The sequence below is a fragment of the Oratosquilla oratoria genome, chromosome 17 (genome assembly GCF_046742065.1).
Source record: "Oratosquilla oratoria isolate Oo_2021 chromosome 17, ASM4674206v1, whole genome shotgun sequence".
NCBI classification, from domain to species: Eukaryota; Metazoa; Arthropoda; class Malacostraca; order Stomatopoda; family Squillidae; genus Oratosquilla; species Oratosquilla oratoria.
In genome coordinates this window covers 11,116,237-11,136,858 of record NC_134793.1, presented here as the reverse complement: position 1 = coordinate 11,136,858, position 20,622 = coordinate 11,116,237, and the positions used below count along the sequence as shown (strand labels likewise).

At 40.7% G+C, this 20,622-nt stretch overlaps 1 protein-coding gene across 1 annotated transcript; it reads right to left on the bottom strand.

The window, feature by feature from the left end:
• Window positions 1-210: 210 nt before the first annotated feature.
• LOC143034401 (uncharacterized) lies at window positions 211-19,625 on the bottom strand. The gene is made up of 8 exons (XM_076200401.1): window positions 19,389-19,625; window positions 12,508-12,625; window positions 10,977-11,200; window positions 10,333-10,465; window positions 9,964-10,230; window positions 6,918-7,013; window positions 6,562-6,644; window positions 211-2,785 (listed from the first exon to the last, which is right to left on the bottom strand). Exons 1-8 carry the CDS (start codon window positions 19,502-19,504, stop codon window positions 1,414-1,416), a joined length of 2,409 nt encoding a protein of 802 aa, XP_076056516.1. The 5' UTR covers window positions 19,505-19,625; the 3' UTR covers window positions 211-1,413.
• Between the last annotated feature and the right edge of the window lie 997 nt (window positions 19,626-20,622).

Below are 20,622 nucleotides of genomic sequence, written 5' to 3'. Positions count from 1 at the left end.
TAATCCTGCAGTTGTTGAAAGCCTGCTTCAGTTGGTCTTTGTAACTACACAGTAGACAGCCACAGGGTCTATTTCCTGCTGTCAGTTTGCTGCACAGGACTTTGTGGCAGTTACTCATCCATTCTGGTGACATGACCATTTCGTATCTTGTATGACAGAAAAAGCCCCTAGTACATAGTCTACAAATAGAAATGACAATGAAAATAGAGAAAAATTAATTGGTCTTTATTCCTTAATATAGTTACTAAAAATCACATCATGGAACATTTAACATCGTACATATGACATACATGAATAAAGATTCAACAGAAAGCCTACATCAAATAAATCCTAGCAGGAACATGACCCTAGTTTGTACTTCACCTTCAAAGATCAGGAACTAGCTATCAGGTAGGGAAAAAGCTGTTGTACACAAAACAATGTTATAACAAAAAGGAAAACCACTCAGAACATGGGAAAAATGTGTGGGAATGGTGGAGGATTACACTGGAAAAAAGTGCCACAGGGCAACTTGAAAACGTATCTATATGTGCGAGTATTTGTGTGAAATCTGAACAAAGTAAGGTGAGCACATTGTAAAGTCGAGGCAAATAAGGTGAAGCTTTGGCACAATTTGGTACATGGGGAGTAAAGAACAAGATTGGGTGAAGATTGGAAAATGAGAGAAATCTCCCCATGTAACCATACTTTTTTCAGTTGACGAGGAGCTGACTTGTAAGATTTCTTATGCATATTTGTACAAAGCTTAATCTCCTCAACAAACTAATCACTAAAATTGCATCACATATTCCAATGTGTGTGCACAACTGTGTATCACTTGTAAAGTCTGTGATCGGCACTAGGCAATACCAAGCAACTATAGTACCATCTGTAAAGCCTTCCTGTTAAAATGGCATGTGTCTATGGGTGTGCTTACCAAGTGTAGAAGTGTAAGGCAGGTACTGGACCAAGACTATACCTGAAGAAATCACATGTTCCCTGGTTTTGGCAGCGGAACAGAAGTTCATCCCTGTAATGATTTCTGCAGCAGCAGAACACAACAAATTCCTGAGCCAAATGACCCATCATCAAATATTCTATCGAGTGGAAAGCAACATCTTCCTATTCCCTCTTATACCAGATATACAAATATGAAATCCCTTGGGATTTCAATGGACCTCACATTCATCAATATTTCCAATGACCAAATAGAAAGCATGGCCTATGGCAGTTACCACCCAATTAATGCCCAACAACCCAAACTATTTTGCTACACTTAATGAAATACCTGATGCTGGAACAAGGGGCCTCTTCAGCCTTCGTTCCTTGTATTGTCTAAACCTTCCATCCTCGTTGACATTCTTAACATCCATCGCATTCCATCCAAAACAAAAATCCTAAATTAAAAGCAGGGTTCCTGTGGAGCACATACACTCACAGGCCTTTGGAATACAGGACTGCAAGGAAAAGGTTAGCAGCTACACTGATGCCAAGAATGAAGGCAACATATACAGCACGGCTGCTGGTCATACAACCACCCTGCATACTGATGGAGGGATGCATGCTGGCAGTGTCATCAATGTCCTCACAACTACTACTACTCAGGTCTTTGTGTTGAGGGGTAAAACTGGGGTGAGGATGAAAACTGTAATTGCTAACAGTGCTATTGACTGGTGAAGGTGATGACCTTGCAACATTTTCCCCAAAGACTGAACAGCAGGAGGATGCAGCAGGGACTGGGGTTGAGGAGGAGGCCACACTCCTCCTGCGCAGCCCAGGTACTCCACACTGAGAAGCACTATCACTGGGGTATATACTTCTACCCCAAGGTTCTGAAAAGACTGATCCAGCTCCATCATAATCACACAGTGAACCCTGCCTTGAGTTTGGCAAACTGCCATAGCAGCTGGGTCGTGGCACTTCACTTGAGTGCGACACGAAACCAGAACTCTGACTAGAGGACCTTGATAGAGGAAATATAGGTTGCCCACAGGATCCTGGAGAAACCCCAAAGCTCCCATTTCCTCTTCCATGAGGATGACCTGTGAACATCTGCGTATGCCCAGGCACTACGACCTCTGGGTACCCGAGCTTTCCTAACACCTGTGCCTGCACCAAACCCCCCATCCCATGTGTGCTACCCAGTGCCCCTACACTGCCTTGTAATCCTCCCTGCACTGGGGTGGCATTGGTGGGACCCAAACCACCACCCCAGTAGCCACCTGCCACCCAAGAGGACTGTGTGATGTTCTTTGCAGACAGCCTGGAGGGGGAGAGGACACTCCTCCTCGAGTCCTTGCTCATGCAAGACAAATACGAGCTGACTTCAGACATCATGGACCTATTAGAACTACACATTTCCCCTGCAGTTGCCTTCACAGGTGTGCTGATCTTCAGACTCCCGAAAGTGCTGTCTAGGTCATTGGGATTCACACCAGCCTTACAGCTTCCTGGAGAAGAACTAGCACTACTCCTGTATGTAGTATTGTTCAGAGAAATTTGTGAACCCCTCAGTGTGTTCTGTTGCAAGATTGTGGGAGTCTGGGAAATGTGAGTGCTATCAAGTTGTTGCTGTGCATTCATGTGGGGTGTGGATGCTCTGGGCGGAGTGTCTGGACGTCTACCAGATATGAAGGACTTTGAAGAATGTCTACTTTTCTGACTGATTTCAGTACCAAACTGTGAAGATGCTATTTGTTCCTGCTGCTGCTGATTGCTCCACTCTTGTGATGATGCTGTGGGAGCCGAGGTAAGGTTTCTTACACTCTGTCGTGTGTTTTTATGATTTCCTTCCAGCTTTCTAAACCTGTAAGGTAAAATTCAAATCAAACTAACTGCCAGATATATATACATATGCAAACTTCCCATCCAAAAAACACAATAACAATGAACAAAAGTTCCCTATACAGAATCTTCTACTACATATAGGAAAATTACAGTCAATCATCCTATTACCTATGCATACCAAGTTGTGTAATGTGATGGGGAACAGAGATGACCCTTCATTCATGAAATACAGAGATAGGAGGAACATTAAATGGGTTTTAATGTGTATGAAGTGGTTATGTGCTTGATGGGTATCCACTTTTAAAGGGAAAGGGCCCATGCACAATTCACCAAGGTCTTAGATCATGTGATACAGCTATTACCCAATCATGTGATACACTATTATCAAAGTGTACAAAGATGGTGTGTTGAACAAGGACAGGGGGAAATAGAAGGAAGGGTACTGAGTGGTGGGATGATGAAACAAGGAAAGTTGTAGAAGAGAGGAAGCGAGCTTTCACAGATTGGTTACAAAATAGGACAAGGGAGTCGTATGAGAGCTAAAAAAAGAAAAGAAAAAAAAAGGAGAGAGAGAGAGAGAAGTAAAGCACAAGGGAAAGGAGGCAAAGAGGAGAGCAGATGTGAAATGGGGTAAGAGTATAATAGATAATTTTGAAAGTAATAAAAAGATGTTTTGGGAAGAAATTAAGAGAGGAAGAGGCAAATCAAGTAGAGAAGAAAAGGTAAAAGGTACAGATGGAGAGATGATAATGGAAGAGAAGGCAGTAAGAGGAAGATGGGCAGAATATTTTAGGGAGTTGCTAAATGTGAAGGAGGATAGGGAGATAAAGATAGTTGCAGAGGGAAATGCTAAGAAAATAACCGTGATGAGTGAGGAAAATGGAGGAGAAATAAGGAAGGATGAAGTGAAGGCAGTTACTAAGATGATGAAAGCAGGTAAGGCACCTGGTTTGGATTGATGCCATGCAGAAGGAGGTACAGTGATGGTGGACTGGCTGGTGAGGTTATTTAATGTTTGCTGGAGAGAGGGTAGAGTGCCAGAGGACTGGAGGAGTGCCTGTATAGTTCCACTCTACATGGGAAAAGGGGACAAGTGTGAGTGTAGTAGTTTCAGAGGGATTAGTTTGTTGAGTGTAGTTGGGAAGGCTTATGGGAGGATCTTGATTGAGAGGATTGGGAGAGGAACAGAGGAAGTAATTGGTGAGGAACAGTGTGGATTTAGGACGGGTAGAGGTTGTGTAGATCAGATTTTTGTGGCAAGATAGATATGTGAGAAAGCTATAGGAAAGGGGAAGGATGTTTTTTGGGCTTTTATGGATCTGGAAAAGCTTACAACAGGGTAGACAGGAAGGCACTGTGGGAGGTTTTGTGGATATACAGGATAGGAGGAAAGCTTTTAGGAGCTGTCAGGAGTTTTAACGAGAGTAGTAGAGCATGTGTCAGTATTAGAAATGGAGAGCGAGTGGTTCAAGGTAAAGGTGGGACTTGATCAGGGATGTGTTATGTCGCTCTGGCTGTTCAACTTATACATGGATGGGGGAGTGTGAGAGGTAAATGCAAAGGTGGTGGGTCAGGGATTGGAGATTTTTAAAGAAAAATGGGAGGTGAGCCAGCTGTTGTTTGCAGACACACTGCACTTGTAGCAGGATCAGAGGAGGGATTGAGAAAGTTGGTGATAGAGTTTGAGAAGGTGTGTGAAAGAAGGAAGCTGAAGATAAATGTGGGCAAAAGTAAGGTGATGAGATGTACAAGGGGTGAAAGTGGCAGCAGACTGGAAGTGAGCATTAAGGGAAAGTGACTGGAGGAAGTGGATAGTTTTAGATACTTGGGTGCGAATGTGGCAGGAAAGGGAGGAATGGAGGTGGAGGTAGAATGTAGATTGAGAGAAGCGAGTAAATGCCTTGGAGGATTAAAGTGTAATGAGAAATAGACAATTGGGAATGGATGCTAAGAGGAGATTGTATGAAGGAGTGATTGTGCCGACAGCAATGTATGGGGCAGAAACATGAAACATAATAGAGGAAGAGAGGAGTTTGAATGTACTTGAGAAGTATGATGGGGGTTACTAGGCTGGATAGAGTGAAAAATGAGGTGAGGAGGAGAATGGGGGTGGTAAGGGAGTTGGGAGATAGGGTTGATGAAAGAGTATTGGGATGGTTTGGACACATGGAAAGAATGAGTGAAGAAAGAATAGTAAAAGAGGTATGGAAGGCAGATGTGGAGGGAGTAAACATGAGGGGGCGACCTAGGATGAGATAGATGGATGGGGGAAGAGGGGAATGTCTGTTGAGGAAGGATGGGAGAGGACAGAAGACGGGTGAGTGGAAAATGATTGTATATGGATGATTTTGTGATGCATGAGGTGGAATGGGTGTGGGGGGGGGGAGGTAGTATGAGAAAAATTTGACACAGCCCGAAGGAATTCCTCCCTGTCTTCTTTTCTGCATTAGGGGACGTAGAGGGGGTCGCCAATTTAATGAAGCGGCCTTGCTGTGGATGTGTTGTGTCTTGCGACATTGCTTCTGACCCAGGGCAGTGGACAAGATACAGGGATGACCCGTCCAGGTGCCAAGATAAGAGGGAGGGTAGAGGGGAGTTGAGTGTATTGGGGATGGAATGGGTGGGAATGGTTTTTATGCCTTTGTTTTTTTGGCTACCTCCCTTGTAAGGAGGAAAGAGCCTTTGGTATACGTATGTACAATATTGGCATTTTCCAGTCTTGTAGTACCTTTCCTTCTTTGAGCGAGCATTTGATTATACTGTACATTTTATCCGTTACCTCCTCTACGCATTCTTTCAGTATCCAATTTGCAATTCCATCAGGACCATGTGATTTTCTGACATCAAGGTTTTTTATTTGGTTGATTTCCTTCTGTGTTACAGTTATTTCCTTCATTGGGGGGGATTTGTCTCTCTGTTCCCTCACAGTTAGGCGAGTTCTCAATTGTGAATACAGATTTGAAATGACTGCTCATAATTTCCGTCATTTCTTGTTCTTCTGTATATTCATAAATTACATGGCACAGCTTTTCTATTTCTTGTTTGTTTTTTAGTTTACCATTCCCATATGTGTGTAATAGTTTAGGTTGTACCTTGTATTTTTCTATTATTTCTTTTTCAGTTTCTCTATTCATCTGTGTATTTTTACATAACTTTCTTAGTTTGATGTATGTTTGCCATTTGCCTGTTTTTTGTCTTTTTTCCATTTTTTCCAAACTCTCTTTTGTCCTTGGCTTTTACATTTTTTGTTGTACCAGTTCTTTATGTATATTCTTTCTTGCTTTTGTGGTACATATTTGTTCTCTCCCTCGTTATAAATTTCTTTTAGTATATTCCATTTCTCTTCCATCCTTGTTTCTTTAGGAATTTTTCCCAGTTTGCAATACGAAAGAACTGTTTAAGTTTCTCAAAATTAATTTTGTTGTACATTGGTCTTCCTATTCTATGTTTCTCATTTCTTCTTAGGTCTATTTGCTCTTTTAGTTTGAATTCCATTAGTATGTGTGTGTGTGTGTGTGTGTGTGTGTGTGTGTGTGTGTGTGTGTGTGTGTGTGTGTGTGTGTGTGTGTGTGTGTGAGAGAGAGAGAGGTGGGAGAGGGAAGATGAAAGATAAAGGGGTAAAAAAGGGAGAGGGGGTGAGAGAGAGAGAGAGAGAGAGAGAGAAGAGAGAGACCAAGCACTATGGGTTTCCTGTTCCAGAACCCGGCCAGGGCAACAGAATGACTGATGTATGGTTATCTTTGGATAGTAAAGCAATTACTTGTAACAGCACTTGGCCCACATGCCCTCACCTACCCGTCCTTATGAGATTTATTCATCCGCACTGATGCAACACATACAAGCACTGAAGCTGTCAGCGTTACGACAGAAGATAGCATCTGTGGGTACAAGTTAAATTAAAAACAAAACATAACTAGAAAAAGAATATAACAACAGACCTGGTTCGCCCATTGGTCCTTTTTAACAAAAATAGTTCTTACTTTATAATCCACATGACAAGTGGATTATAGTTATGAACTTATGTACAACTTGTATCACAAAATTAAAGAACCTGTGGTAATTAAAAGACCAACTCAATAGAAGTATGAGAAGGCAGCCACAAATCAACCACAGAACAAGTGGAAAGTTGAGAATCTGTCTAGAACACCTACCTGAAGCATATGGAAGTCTTCAGAGTCAAGAAGATGGTGTGAAGAAGCCAAGGCCAACTTGCCTACCCAGAGAAAACTTGCCATAGCATCCAAAACCTATAATGGACAAATATTTGTAATTCAATATACACCTAGGTAGGTCTCTTAATTCAACTCTCACCAACTGCCACTTGTGTGGATGTTTGGGCCCAGAACATAAACCCACTTCAAGAATTGGCCCAGGACATAAAACATCACCAATTCCCAAAGTGGGTTTATGTCCTGGACCCAACCATCCACACAAGTGGCAGTTGGATTAAGTAACCTAGTTGTACATGTATGGAAAGGTAATTTCCCCACTATAAGAGAGGTGGCCAGCCAAGGCACTCACCCACCTTACACCTATTCCACATCCATTTGTTCCTCCTTTTATCTTAGCTCCTTGTGGATGAAGGACCATCCCTGCCACCCCCCTCCCACAATTTGGCACACATGTCCTCGCCTATCCATTATGTACTTTTATCCTTCTGCACTGATGCAACATTTACATTAAGCTTTCTCCTACCACATACTCTCCCAAACTCTACTATTACTTCAGCCTATCCTCAGACTCAGCTAAAAGTGCAGCATTATCCACAAACAACCAATTCACTTCCTACTTCCCTCCACTTGCACTAGCTGGCTCCAAACCCCTTCCTAGCACCCTCACATCTACCATCTTCACCACTCATATACATGTTGAACAACCTGGGTGGGAGTGAATTGCATGCCTTTGTTTTTTGACTACCTCCCTTGTAAGGGGGAAATAGCCATTGGTATATGTATATGTGTGTGTGTGTGTGTGTGTGTGTGTGTATGTATATATATATATATATATATATATATATATATATATATATATATATATATATATATATATATATATATATATATAAAAAATCAAATCAGCCATCCCGACTCCACTGCCTCTTTCATAGCATTCCATGATTTACACGACCACTCCAATCTCTGCTACATCACTCCACAAGCCCTTTCCAAATCCACAAAGCCCCAAAACATATCCCCACCCTTTCCCAAAGACCTCTCACACATCTGCTCCTCCACAAAAATCTGATCCACACAACAATTCCCTAAAATACTCTGTCCATCTTCTTCTGTCTTTTCCCATTATCATCTCTCCACCTGCACCTTTTACTTTTTCTTCTCTACTTGGGTGTGAGGTGGGGGGAGTATGTGCGAGTGATATTTTGATGTAGCCTGAATGGATTTCTCCCTGTCTTTTCTTTTCCTGCGTGTGGGAACGGAATGGGGGGTTGCTGTTTAAGTGAAATGGCCTTCCTGTGGATGTGCTGTGTCTTGCAGCATTGCTTCTGACCCAGGGCAGTGGGCAAGATGCAGGTATGACCCACCATCCAAGAAAAGAGGGAGGGATGGGTGGTGAATGGGAGTATAGAATGTGGGGATAAAATGGGTGGGAGTGGATTTATGCCGTTGACTTTGGCTACCTCCCTTGTATGGGAAAAAAACAATTGGTATATGTCTACTTGATTCACCTCCCTTCCTCTCTTAATTTCCTTCCAAAACATCAAGAAAAGAGGGGGGGAGGGGTGGTGAATGGGAGTGAAATATATGGGGATGAAATGGGTGGGAGTGGATTTATGCCTTTGACTTTGGCTACCTCCCCTGTAAGGGGGACAAAGCTGTAGATATATGTATGTACTTGATTCACCTCCCTTTCCTCTCTTAATTTCCTTCCAAAACATATTTTTATTACTTTCAAAATTTTCTGTTGTACTCTTCTCCCATTTCACATCTGCTCTCCTTTTTGCCTCCTTTATCTTATGCTTTACTTATCTTTTCTTTGTACCTCTCATATGATTCTCTCATCCAATTTTGCAACCAATCTGTGAATGCTCATTTCTTCTCTTCTACAACCTTCTTTGCTTCATCATCCTACATACATATACTAAGGCTTTTCCCCCCTTACAAGGGAGGTAGCCAAAAAGAAAAAGGCATAAAATCATTCCCACCCATTCCATCCCTAAATACACTCACCTCCTCTCCACCCTCCCTCCCATCTTAGAACCTCATCATCCTACCACTCATTTATCTTTCCTTCTATTTCCTCCCATCCTCCTCGTTCCACGTACCATTTTTGCACACCTCATGACTCCCTCCTTGAAACATCCCCATTACTCCTCCATTCCTAGTTTTACTGTATCCCTCACACTTTTCTCTCAGCTTCTTGTACTACTCCTTTTCTCTCAATTAAGCAGTTTACTCTAAGCACCTCCCTACCTTCTGTCCTTTTCCTCTTTATCTATCCTCCACTCTCAACTTACCTTCCACCAAAAAATAATCTGATATTCCACCACTCTCGCCCCTAAGAACATGTACATCCAAAACTCTTCCTACTTTTCTCTTGGTTACCACTATATAGTCCATTAAATCCCTACCTACCACCCTCCAACTTTGTGTACTTATGCTTGACTTTCTTACTAAACAGTTTCCTATCATCAACTCTCTAGACACATCTCCACTATTCTCTCCATTATGATTTTTCCTGGCACTCCACACTTCCCAACCACTCTGCCTATTGGTTTATCTCCTACCCTAGCACTGAGATCTCCTAATACCACTACATTAACCCCTTCCATACGGTGCCGCACACGTAGGCGTCATGGACTTAGATCTCGGTGGCAGCAGCCAATGCCAGCCGTACGACGTGTCGTAATAATACTCGCATCATAAAATATAGTCACCGCTTATATCGATCGTTCTCTCTTCACCCGTGAATTTTGATAATCATAGAAAATGCAATTACAAAAGAATTAGAAAGAATGTCATTATGGAGGGGTGACTACAATAAATATAATCAAGACGCCGATATGGCAGCCTCGCGAATACACTCGCTCCCCATGACGCCTACGTGTGCGGCACCGTATGGAAGGGGTTAACATTTATCCCTAAACCCTCTATGCGCATGCACACACACACACACACACACACATATATATATATATATAAATAAAATGACAATAACTACATTTTGTATGCAGATAATTACCGTGACAGCTTGTTTCCCAGCTCCTAAAATTGCAAGGAGCAGAGAAGTCACTCCTATTCCTTCCAATACCCCTGGAAGTAAAAGCCTCTCCATAACCGATGCCTGCTCTTCCTCCAGGGGAAATAACCACTTTTCAAGGGGCACAAAGTGTTGCCCAGAATGATGCTGTAGCTGGTGAAGGTTGCTGGCTAGAAGGATGAAAGAGACGAGGGCAGTGAAGACTTGTAACACTCGCACGTACACAGGAAGGTGTTGAGGAATCTCTACCTGCAAAACCAAGAATATAAAGCTCTTAATGATACATTTCCCATAACAGAAAATTAACCAAGAATCATATATACATACAGGTGGTTAGCCACAAATACCTACAGTGTATGGGTTTGTGGGTTGCATCCTTGACTGAATAAGTCTAGGACGGAGCCAAGAATCTTGCTGACCCAAAGTCTGATGCAAAGTTGCCTCACAGGATCGACAGAGGGCATATGTCCGTTCTAATCGCTTCCTGAGAAGAAAATAAAATAAAATCACATAAACAGGTATGTCCCTCCTCTTCAATTGAAACAGTTGGTGACTAAGTTTGAAATGGTGTGGGGGAGCAGAAAATTGAGAGTAAAGGTGTTCAACAGTACAGTCATGAGATGTATAAGGGAAGATGAGGGTGGCAAGCTGGATACAAATATATCAGCTGGTAGGCTGGAGGAAACTGAATTTTAAAGGATTTGGGGTTGTATGTGACACTGAATGGGAGTGGATGTGGTGAACTATTTAAGGGGCAAGTAAACATCTGTGCAGAATGAAAAGTTATGAAAAATAGGCATTTGGTGATGAATCCTAATAGATATATGTACATTTATGCATGCATACATATCAACAATCCTTTTCTTCTCATAAGGGAAGTGGGAAGTATGCCAGTCATTGTTTGCTGATGACAGTGCAATGTCATGAGCAAACAAAAACTGGTTGATCTCTACCTCCCTCCACACTCCTTCAGATTATTAAACAGAAAAACTTACCTGTACTGTTCTGCTTCTAGATCATATCTGTCAGGATGTGAGGGAGAAAAGTCTGCCAGTGCTCGAACTTTAAGGGTCTGGTTCAGGTTACAGGTGTGGCAGAGTCCATTTCCGAGGGCAAGCCGGGTTGGGCTCTGGCCCTGCTGACCTCGCCCCAGTGTCCGAGGTTGTGGGTTGAGTTCTTCACAGTGTTGGGCTGGGATTTCTCTGTTGTAGTCACCATCCTGCCAAGGTGTCATTTGGTGATGAACAAATCGCAGTTCATGATTGTGACAAGAATTAAGAGGTACAACAAGTGCGTAAACAAGAAAAGAGAGGGAGTCTGGTTAAGTTGGGGCAGTGTAGGATGAAGTGCTCAGTGTTGTTTATGTGGTGGTTACATCTGGGGCAGCCTAATTCCTTGGTCAGGCCCAATCTTTGTTGGCAATGTTACTGCTACAGGCAACCTGAATGCTGCTGCACAAGTATGGCCCCCACCTCTCGAGAAGAACCTTTCTCTGGGACTAATGTCTAGTGTTCAATGGAGAAGGGAGACGAGAGGTTGGCCCCAGGGTGGCTGTTTTGTGATCCAAGTGTGAAAGTACCCCCCTGTATGGATGTGTTGTACAGTGCATGAGTATATAGTCATCCAAGTAACATGCCACTAGTATTCCTGAGGAATCCAGCCACAGCCACTAGTTTTGACCAAGGGCCAACAAGTTGGCCAAAAACAAATACCAAATAAATGACAAAATAGCCCATTACTGTCTTTCAATTATCATATAGTGAAGTACATGGGGTAAACCAGCCACAACTCTCAAGTCTTCATGTGGAAGAGCCATGTCTTGCACTACTACTTTGACCCCAGTGGGTGACAGAGAGAACCTTCATCTGAACACCTTATGGCAGAGTACTTTATTTTGGCCATTCTCTCTCTCTCTCTCTCTATATATATATATAAAACTCTGGTACATATGATAAAATGTCTTGCTTAAAGCTCCTTGAACTGTTAAAATATGCAGGATAGCTTTGTGTGGGTGTGAGATTTACCACAGTTTTGGATCACATATTGGATTCATTATCAACAGCTACTACCCTTCCAGATGGGAACTTAAATTGCTCATATATGGCCTGATCTACAAGTAATGTTGACCTTAACTCCATACCCTTAAATTCCTCACACACCTAAGCTGGGATGCAAGCTTGTAGTGCTGTAATATTTTCTCAGCCCTGTGTGTGTATTTACCTAGTATTTAACACCTAGTTATATTTTACGGGAAGGGGAGTTATGCTCGTGGTGTCCTGTCTCTGCATCTTGCCATATCTAATTTGCTCTTAAATTTGTGTGTGTATTTACCTAGTATCTTATGGGAAGGGGAGCTATGCTTGTGGTGTCCCGTCTTTGTATCTCAAAGTGTCTAGTTTGCATGTATTTTCCTTGGTTGTTGTTCATGAAAAAATCTCCAAGCTGTTTAAATATACACCCTGCATAGTCTACGATAGGAATATTCTTTTGATAAGAACCAGTGAAGTTTATTGATGCAAAATTTACCTGTGTAAATCCATTGTATTGCTGACAATGGGGGCAATCCCATCCATCTATATTCCGGTATGCCACTCTACTGTCTTTGTTGCAAAACCAACAGTTCACTTTCACTGCACACCATGGCCTGAAAAACACAAATTACATCCTTGCATTTTTTTTTCCCAAAGAAGAGAGGGAGAAAGAACTAATTCATGCCATCTTTGATCCTGCATTCTTTTCTTAACAGCCTCTGTGCACTGCAATGAAAAAGCAAGCAAGCTGATAAGACTTACTGATGGTTAGGGCAGAGGCAATACAAACACAAATATACATGTAAACAAAGTAACTCTCCATCTTAGTGTCAGCAGGAGATGGATGGATGAGGTAAACAGGGCAATGGGAAAGAGGGGAATGTCTGTTGAGGAAGGATGGCAGAAGACAGAAGATAGGGTTCAATGGAGAATGGTTGTGTATGGATGATGATGTGATGCATGAAAGTGGGTGGGGGATGGGGAGTGAGGGAGTATGTGCAAAAAATAAACTGATACAGCCTGAAGGGATTTCTCGCCGTCTTCTCCATTTCTGCTTGAGGGATGGGGGGGGGGTGTCACTAATTTAATGAGGTGGCCTTCCTGCGGATGTGCCGTGTCTTGTGACACTGCTTCTGACCCAGGACAGTGGGTGAGATGCAGTGATGACCTGTCATCTAGGAGGAGCCAAGATAAAAGGTAGGGACAGTAGTGGGTGGAGGGTGGATTTCATGCCTTTGTTTTTTTGGCTAATCTCCCTTGTAAGGCGCGCACACACACACACACACACACACACACACACAAAAAAAAAAAAAAAAAAAAATTGGTATAGGTATGTACTATTTAGAGATATGAAGTTGTATAAACATATACAACTTCATATCACATTTGGATATGCCCTTAATATATGAAACTCAAGTCTACATCCCACAATGATTCTGTGCAGTCTCCTAAAGGGTGTGAAGCAACCAACTGAAAAGACTAACACTACGTCTTCCTTTCATACACAGCTACAGTACTTTACACTGCATCTTTTACAGGCATAGGGAATACTGCTCTAATAATGAAAGAAGAAGAAAAAAAAAAATAAAAAAAAAAAATCATCATGTGTAATCTTCTAAACCACCATTTCTTAACTTGGTGAGCTGGAAATCACTTTCCATCTCTTCCCTTTTACTCTCATCTGTGCCACAACCATGCACATTTAATGACTGACTTTGTGGTGAACGGGTTCCCCCACATGTGCTTCTACGTAATATTTCGGCTGATAGTTTCACCACTGCAGAAGTGGGAGAGTCAAGGACTGGATATATGGGGCACAAACAGCTGGCCTTTGGCCTTATAGTACGTGTGTTTAGGTTAAGTCAATATTATGCCTGTACTACATGAATTTGTATCCGCATGAAAGCACAATTCTGGGGTACGCCCGGCAACCCTGTCCCAGACGCAGGGATGCTACTTTTTAGTACGCACCGAAGGTACTTAAAGGCATGTGAGATCAGGTCACGGTCAGTATCCTTTCAGACTAGGGCCGGCCAACACACGTGTGTATGCCAGACTCTTCCAAATAAAGGGGCAAAACCCAAACCGACTGTCAATCTCTCCCTGTGTCACTAGCCCAGCGACAGCTCACTAGTTACAACTTAATCTTAGGATTGTGGTCAGGATTCTCCAACCAGACCCTCTTTTTTCTTGATTTTTTGTGAGAGCAGGTTACTTAGTCTCATCACTGTCCCACTTTGTTGTCTCTTGCAATTGATGTGGGAATCACTGCAGCAGAATTCTCTCATCCTCCTGCCACAGGTGACACAAGAAAAGAAAAGGTAAAGGAATTTCAAGGGAACATCATAAAGTAGGTAGCATTCTTCTTCTAGTACAGATTTTACTCACAGACAAATGTGTGGCTCTAGCCCAGGGGTTCCCAAAGTGGTAGATATTGACCCCCAGGGGTCGATGAGACCATCCAAGGGGTTGAAAGGGGGTCAGTAGATTGCTAGGGGGTCGATATCAACCCCCATGGGTCAATGAAACCATCCAAGGGGTCAAAAGGGGGTCAGTAAATTGCTAGGGGGTCGAAAGGGGTCCGTAAATTACTCTGGGGTGGAAAGGCAGTCTTTAAAATTAAATGATTAGCATGAAATGATCCTGTGAGAACAATCAACCAACCAATATCTAAACTTAAAGAAAAACCATGTCATTTCACACCCGAGTCGAAAATCCTCCCCATTCTGTGTATGTAGAGAGAATCTTACATACAACCACATCGTGAGTGAACATCATGAGCTTGTATAATATTATTGGCTTTGAATATTACTTATAGTAATATAATAAAGAATATATATCACTCTTAAAGCTATTGGTAAGTTATAAATATTTATTTTAAAACACTTATGTTTATGAATATGTAAGTGTTTGTATCATTATTGGAATGCTGTCGCCTTGATGAATGTTGGCATTTAACCCTTTTATAACTGATCAAAATAATGATGATAACACCATTGATAACTAAAATTATAATAATAATGGTAATAAAAAAATAATAAGGATAATAATAACTATAATAATAATATTACTAGCATTAATAACAATAACACTAATAATAATAATAAACTGACATAATTTGTGAATTAATAGTTTGGGGGTCTATAGAAAATCTTATTCTTTATAAGGGGGTCATTGAGCTGAAAAGTTTGGGAACCCCTGCTCTTGCCTGTAGGGGCACAGTACTTCATAATTCATTCTATCCTTGCAGTAGTGCAACACTGTAATAGTCACCAAATAAAATAAGGTGGTGGACAATTTAAATCTGACCCGAGGGCTGGATGGTGGTTGTAAAGGTTGATAAGATTAAGAAGCATTGTTCAAATCTCATGCAGTTGAGCAAAATGGAACCCAATGTCTTTATAAAGAAATACAAAGAAGCATGAAGAACACCATCTCCCTCAACATGACTTATGACCCACCCCTTGTAATAGCCAAAAATAATATACAATAATCTTAAGGCCTTACTTTTTACTTTAAAACCTTAAGATTACTGTATATTATTTTTGGCTATTACAATTTAGATGGAACATAAGAGAAGAAGAGACCAGTCACCTATTAAATGAAGCGGCCTTGCTGTGGATGTGCTGTGTCTTGCGACACTGCTTCTGACCCAGGACAGTGGACAAGATACAGGGATGACATCATCCAAGAGGTGCCAAGATGAGAGGGAGGGTAGAGGGTGGAGGGGAGTGGAGTGCATTGGGGATGGAATGGGTGGGAATGGTTTTTACGTCTTTGTTTTTTGGCTACCTCCCTTGTCAGGGGGAAAATGCCTTTGGTATATGTATGTACAATTTAGATAAACCAAGTCAAATTTTTTATAATATATACAGTGAGACCTCTCATAAATGGACGTTAATTAGCTGTGTTTGCGGTGTTTTCAGTGTTTTGGAGTGGTTTTTGGGTGGCATAGTGATTGCACACACTAAACAACAGCACCAAAAATACCCCAAACACAGCTAATTAACGTCCGTTAATGAGAGGTCTCACTGTAGTTGCTAAAAATAGATTGTATGAAGAAGTGATTGTGCCGACAGCATTGTATGGGGCAGAAACATGAAACATAAGAGTGGAAGAGAGGAGTAGTTTGAATGTGTTTGAGATGAGGTGTCTGAGAAATATGATAGGGTTTACTAGGCTGGATAGTGAGAAATGAGGAGATGAGGAGGAGAACGGGGGTGGAAAGGGAGTTGGGAGATAGGGTGGATGAATGAGTATTGGGATGGTTTGGACACATGGAAAGAATGAGTGATGAAAGACTAGTAAAAGAAGTGTGGAAGGCAGATGTGGAAGGAGTGAACATGATGGGGCAACCTAGAATGAGATAGATGGATGGGGTAAAAGGGGCTTTGGGGAAGAGGGAAATGTCTGTTGAGGAAGGACAGGAGAGGACAGAAGATGGGTGAATGGAGAATGGTTGTATATGGATGAGGTTGTGATGCATGAGGTGGAATGGGTGGTGAAGTAGTATGCATGAGAAAAATTTGACGCAGCCCGAAGGGATTTCTCCCCATCTTCTCCTTTTCTGCATGAGGGGACAGTTTTTTTTTTTTTTTTTTTGCCAATTTAATGAAGCAACCTTGCTGTGGATGTGCTGTGTCTTGTGACACTGCTTCTGACGCAGGGCAGTGGACAAGATGCAGGGATGACCCATCATTCAGGAGGTGTCAAGATGACTGAGGGTAGAGTGTGGAGGGGAGTGGAGTGTATTAGGGATGGAATGGGTGGGAATGGTTTTTATGCCTTTGTTTTTTGGCTACCTCCCTTGTAAGGGGGAAAAAAGCCATTAGTATATGTATGTGTGTAATCTTAAGGCTGGCTGTGGAGTGGTGGTTGTACTGAAACCTGGACAGAATATCTACAGACAATGCCACACAAAACTATGTACTAAACATATTGTGACTATTTCACATTATCTAGAGAAGAATGTCAGTATGGATTGCAGGGAAAAAATGTGGTCATCAGAGCTAATTGGAGCGGACAGGCTGTGACAAAGCAGTATTGCTCCTCTTGAGCAAATACAATGATACCTGGCACTGTTCAAAACTTACTAGGTTGGGCATGTGGCCCTGAATAGGAAAAATAACTCCCAAGAATCAATAAACAATATTTTAAAGCTAACCACATTGTAAATCTCTAAGAGTGCCAGAGTTAGTCAAGAAATTGCAATATGGAGAGGTTCTTACTGTGTTACATGGGCAGGGGAACTATGAACTTCACCATCAGTGTACAAATTAAGTCACCAACACGCCATGGAAAGTGAAGATGCCAGAGGAAAATGATAAATACTACTAGAAATTCATGAAATACCACTGCATGAGAAAGTTTTCACTAACACAGAATTTGAGGATTCCCAAGACACCCCTGACACACACACACACACACACACACAAAAAGTGAGAATAAACAGCATATACAACAACCAAGAAATAGACATGTGATTTTCAGCTATTCAGTTCTGCACATACTGACTCAAAAGGGAAATAGTGTAAAACTATTGAAGAAAGGATTTTAGTAATAGGATTTAAACTGAAACTATATTTATAACAAGAATAAGGGTAACAAAAGGATAAATTGGTTAGATGAACCATAATGCAGCACAACTCAAGACTTAACATAATTCGTGGGCCAAAGAGCTTTATTTTTCAAGTTCCAACAGCCCAGCTTTGTAACCCTTTATTTTAATTGATTATTCATATTAATGTAGCCTCAGGATGTTACAATAAAATGTCATTTTCAATTTATGAATTTTTGCTATTAAAATCACTTTCTTCCTTCAGTTTTGAAGCAGATTTTGTAGCAAATTATTGGACAACTACTTTGAATAGGATACTTTTGTAGCCCAAAATTCTGGTAAATTTAAAGAAGTGCACACCTAATTGATATAGCAATAGAAAACTAAATATCAAATTTGTAAATTATAATACATCAATGTAATATTTTTCTTGGGAGAAATCAATAACCAAAAACCTTGCTAAAAGTGATACACTACCAAATGCCATGTTTGTTTTGATAGATGCAAAAGTTAAAGAAATTAATGTAGGATCAATGGTTCTGTTCTATCCTAACCTACATTTAGTAATGTGGTACCTGTAATGATAGAGGTCATCAGGGTTGTTGTCATCCTAAGGTATGGTGATCGCCGGTTTTGGCATCTGATCGGACTGGGGTGTGTGGAGGAGTTGGTAACCATAAACTACACTAACCTAACCTAACAAAGGTAATGTTAGTTTACGGTTAGGAAGTCTTGCGCAGCTGAAGTGGACTTCGCTAAATGTAGCTGATCTAGCGAGACATTTTTTGAATCGTTGGGAAAAGCAACCATGGCTGCCGCTCACATTAGGTGAGACTCCGGCCCTAAAATGTGATTTTTTTTTATACCTGTTTTGCAACACATTAATCCATTTATTAGTGTTCCCCACCTAAAAACCCAGATATCCCACACTTATGCGTTTGGTAGATGTACACAAATGCATAACTTCAATACTTAATTACTTCAAAAGTACGCATTTGCGACAGAAATAATGTACACCATCGTTCATATCAACATTTCTCACCAGAAACACATAAGCCACATATAAAATTCTATGGTTGGGTGAAACTATAAATTGACCTTTATTTCCGCCAAGAAAATTGCATACTGGTATTACGTTCGTGTATTATAATTTACAAAATTAATATTTTTCAAATGTTATATCACATAGTTGTGCACAATTGAATAAATACCCTCTCTTGTTCAACACTGTTGAACAAGAGAGGGTATTTGTTCAGTGACAACAGTGGACCCAGAAAAACTAACAGGTTAATGTTCTGGCTAGTGTAGTAGTGACCTACTCACCTTGTTCTAGTGCCCTTGTACACATCTTATTCAAATTGTTAGAATTTCGCTAAGATTTTGCCTATTATTTGTTTAAGATATCTTTGAAATAACAAAACAAAAATTGCACATGGAAAGGATGAACATTTTTCATCAAACATAATTGCATATTCAAATAAAAATTCACAATACACTACTTCAACCTTCAAGAAGGTAACAATAACTTTCTGGAAAGTTTACGAATCCAATTCCTCATTTATGAGTTTATCATATAACTGCTGGGGAGGACCCCACACGCATCTGCCTAAAGGCTAAACACAAGCTGAAGGTACCTGAGCCCTATCGGGCATTATGTTACGAGGTATTGGCGAACTTTTGATCAAAATATCAGAGTACCACGTACTGATGGTGTTACGGGACTTATAAATATGCTACTACAATGTAGCAGGCTCTACCAGATACTATCACATCTTAGAACAAACACGTTGAAATTTGAGAAGCTTGAATTATAATCCCACCTGACTTTGCTGTAGATGACTGCACACCCAGCAAATAATCCCGAAGCTCCAGTAATGATTGGCAGCACCGTCTGCACTATTCTTGGTATTACCGCATCCTCTCCTTCTTCATCCATGATGATATCGTATTATTTTATGTTTCAATACAACTTAAACAACTACGGGCTGGGTAGTTTAGCTACCCACCCGACTCGGCATACTCTCCTCACTGATTATGGCGCCGATACTTTTCCCCTAGAACCTAACGATAACTTTAAAAAGTTCCCTAGATCGTTTTTCTCGGTATAAATTTGATTTGAATTAACAGTATTTATAAAGGCTATTTTAAATAAGTTTCAATTAGATATAACAATGCTAACAAGGTAATTTATACTGATGCTATGTGCAATTAAAATGTTTCTTTATGGTCATCATTAACTTACTAACTACACTCATACTATTTCTTTTACACGTCCAAAATATTTTCTTGAAATTATAACTACTCAAAGTATAATGAAAACCCGAAGTTTGATAAATTTGTATACAAAAAATCCTTACATGCTTCCAAAAATATCCCTCCGATCTCCCCTACTTTTCATTATTTCCCACTGCTTAGTAAACAACTGGGTTTATAGTTTATTTGAATTTTTTAATATTTAAGTCTTCATAATTAAAAATTAACACGTTCTTTTCAAGTTATTTGTTGTATAAAATAACAAATATGGAAATTTTGCTATGACTAAGCGAAATTTTATAGCAGAAATATTAGGTATATAGTTATATTTGATTCCCTACACAAAAACACACATAACCACAAGATGATCGCCCGAAGCCTAAAGTCACGTTGTCTGCAGGTGACATTGTGGAAACAACAGAAATGTAACAACAGGTGGATCCACTCGCAGACGACGACGATAGCATTTGTACGTTTTTCTTTATAATACCAGACGATTTTATCAAGTTGAGAGAAATCTCACCTTGGAGTAATTTATTTCTCTATGGCATATATATGAAATCGTGGCTGAGTGATACCTTTATTTGTGGCTATCATGAAGCGAATTTACTTATTTTAACTCATTGGTAGTAGGCTGAAAAACTGAAGAATATTAGTGAAAATTGATACATAGATAGAATAAGCACGACAGAATTTACACTGCATGGACCCACGTGTTCGTTTTTACAAATCCACTTCTCCATGAAATTAACCAGGTAAACAATTAGAAAACGTGTGAACAAAATCTGATATATTTTTTAT

Bases quoted from the DNA above. Each gene is read 5' to 3' on its own strand.
- LOC143034401 (XM_076200401.1), bottom strand. From the start codon at position 19,504: ATGGATGAAGAAGGAGAGGATGCGGTAATACCAAGAATAGTGCAGACG. The intron at 6,645-6,917 runs GTAGGTGTTCTA...TTGTACCCACAG, and splicing joins AAGACTTCCATATGCTTCAG to ATGCTATCTTCTGTCGTAAC. The intron at 2,786-6,561 runs GTAGGTGAGGGC...TTTACCTTACAG, and splicing joins AATAAATCTCATAAGGACGG to GTTTAGAAAGCTGGAAGGAA.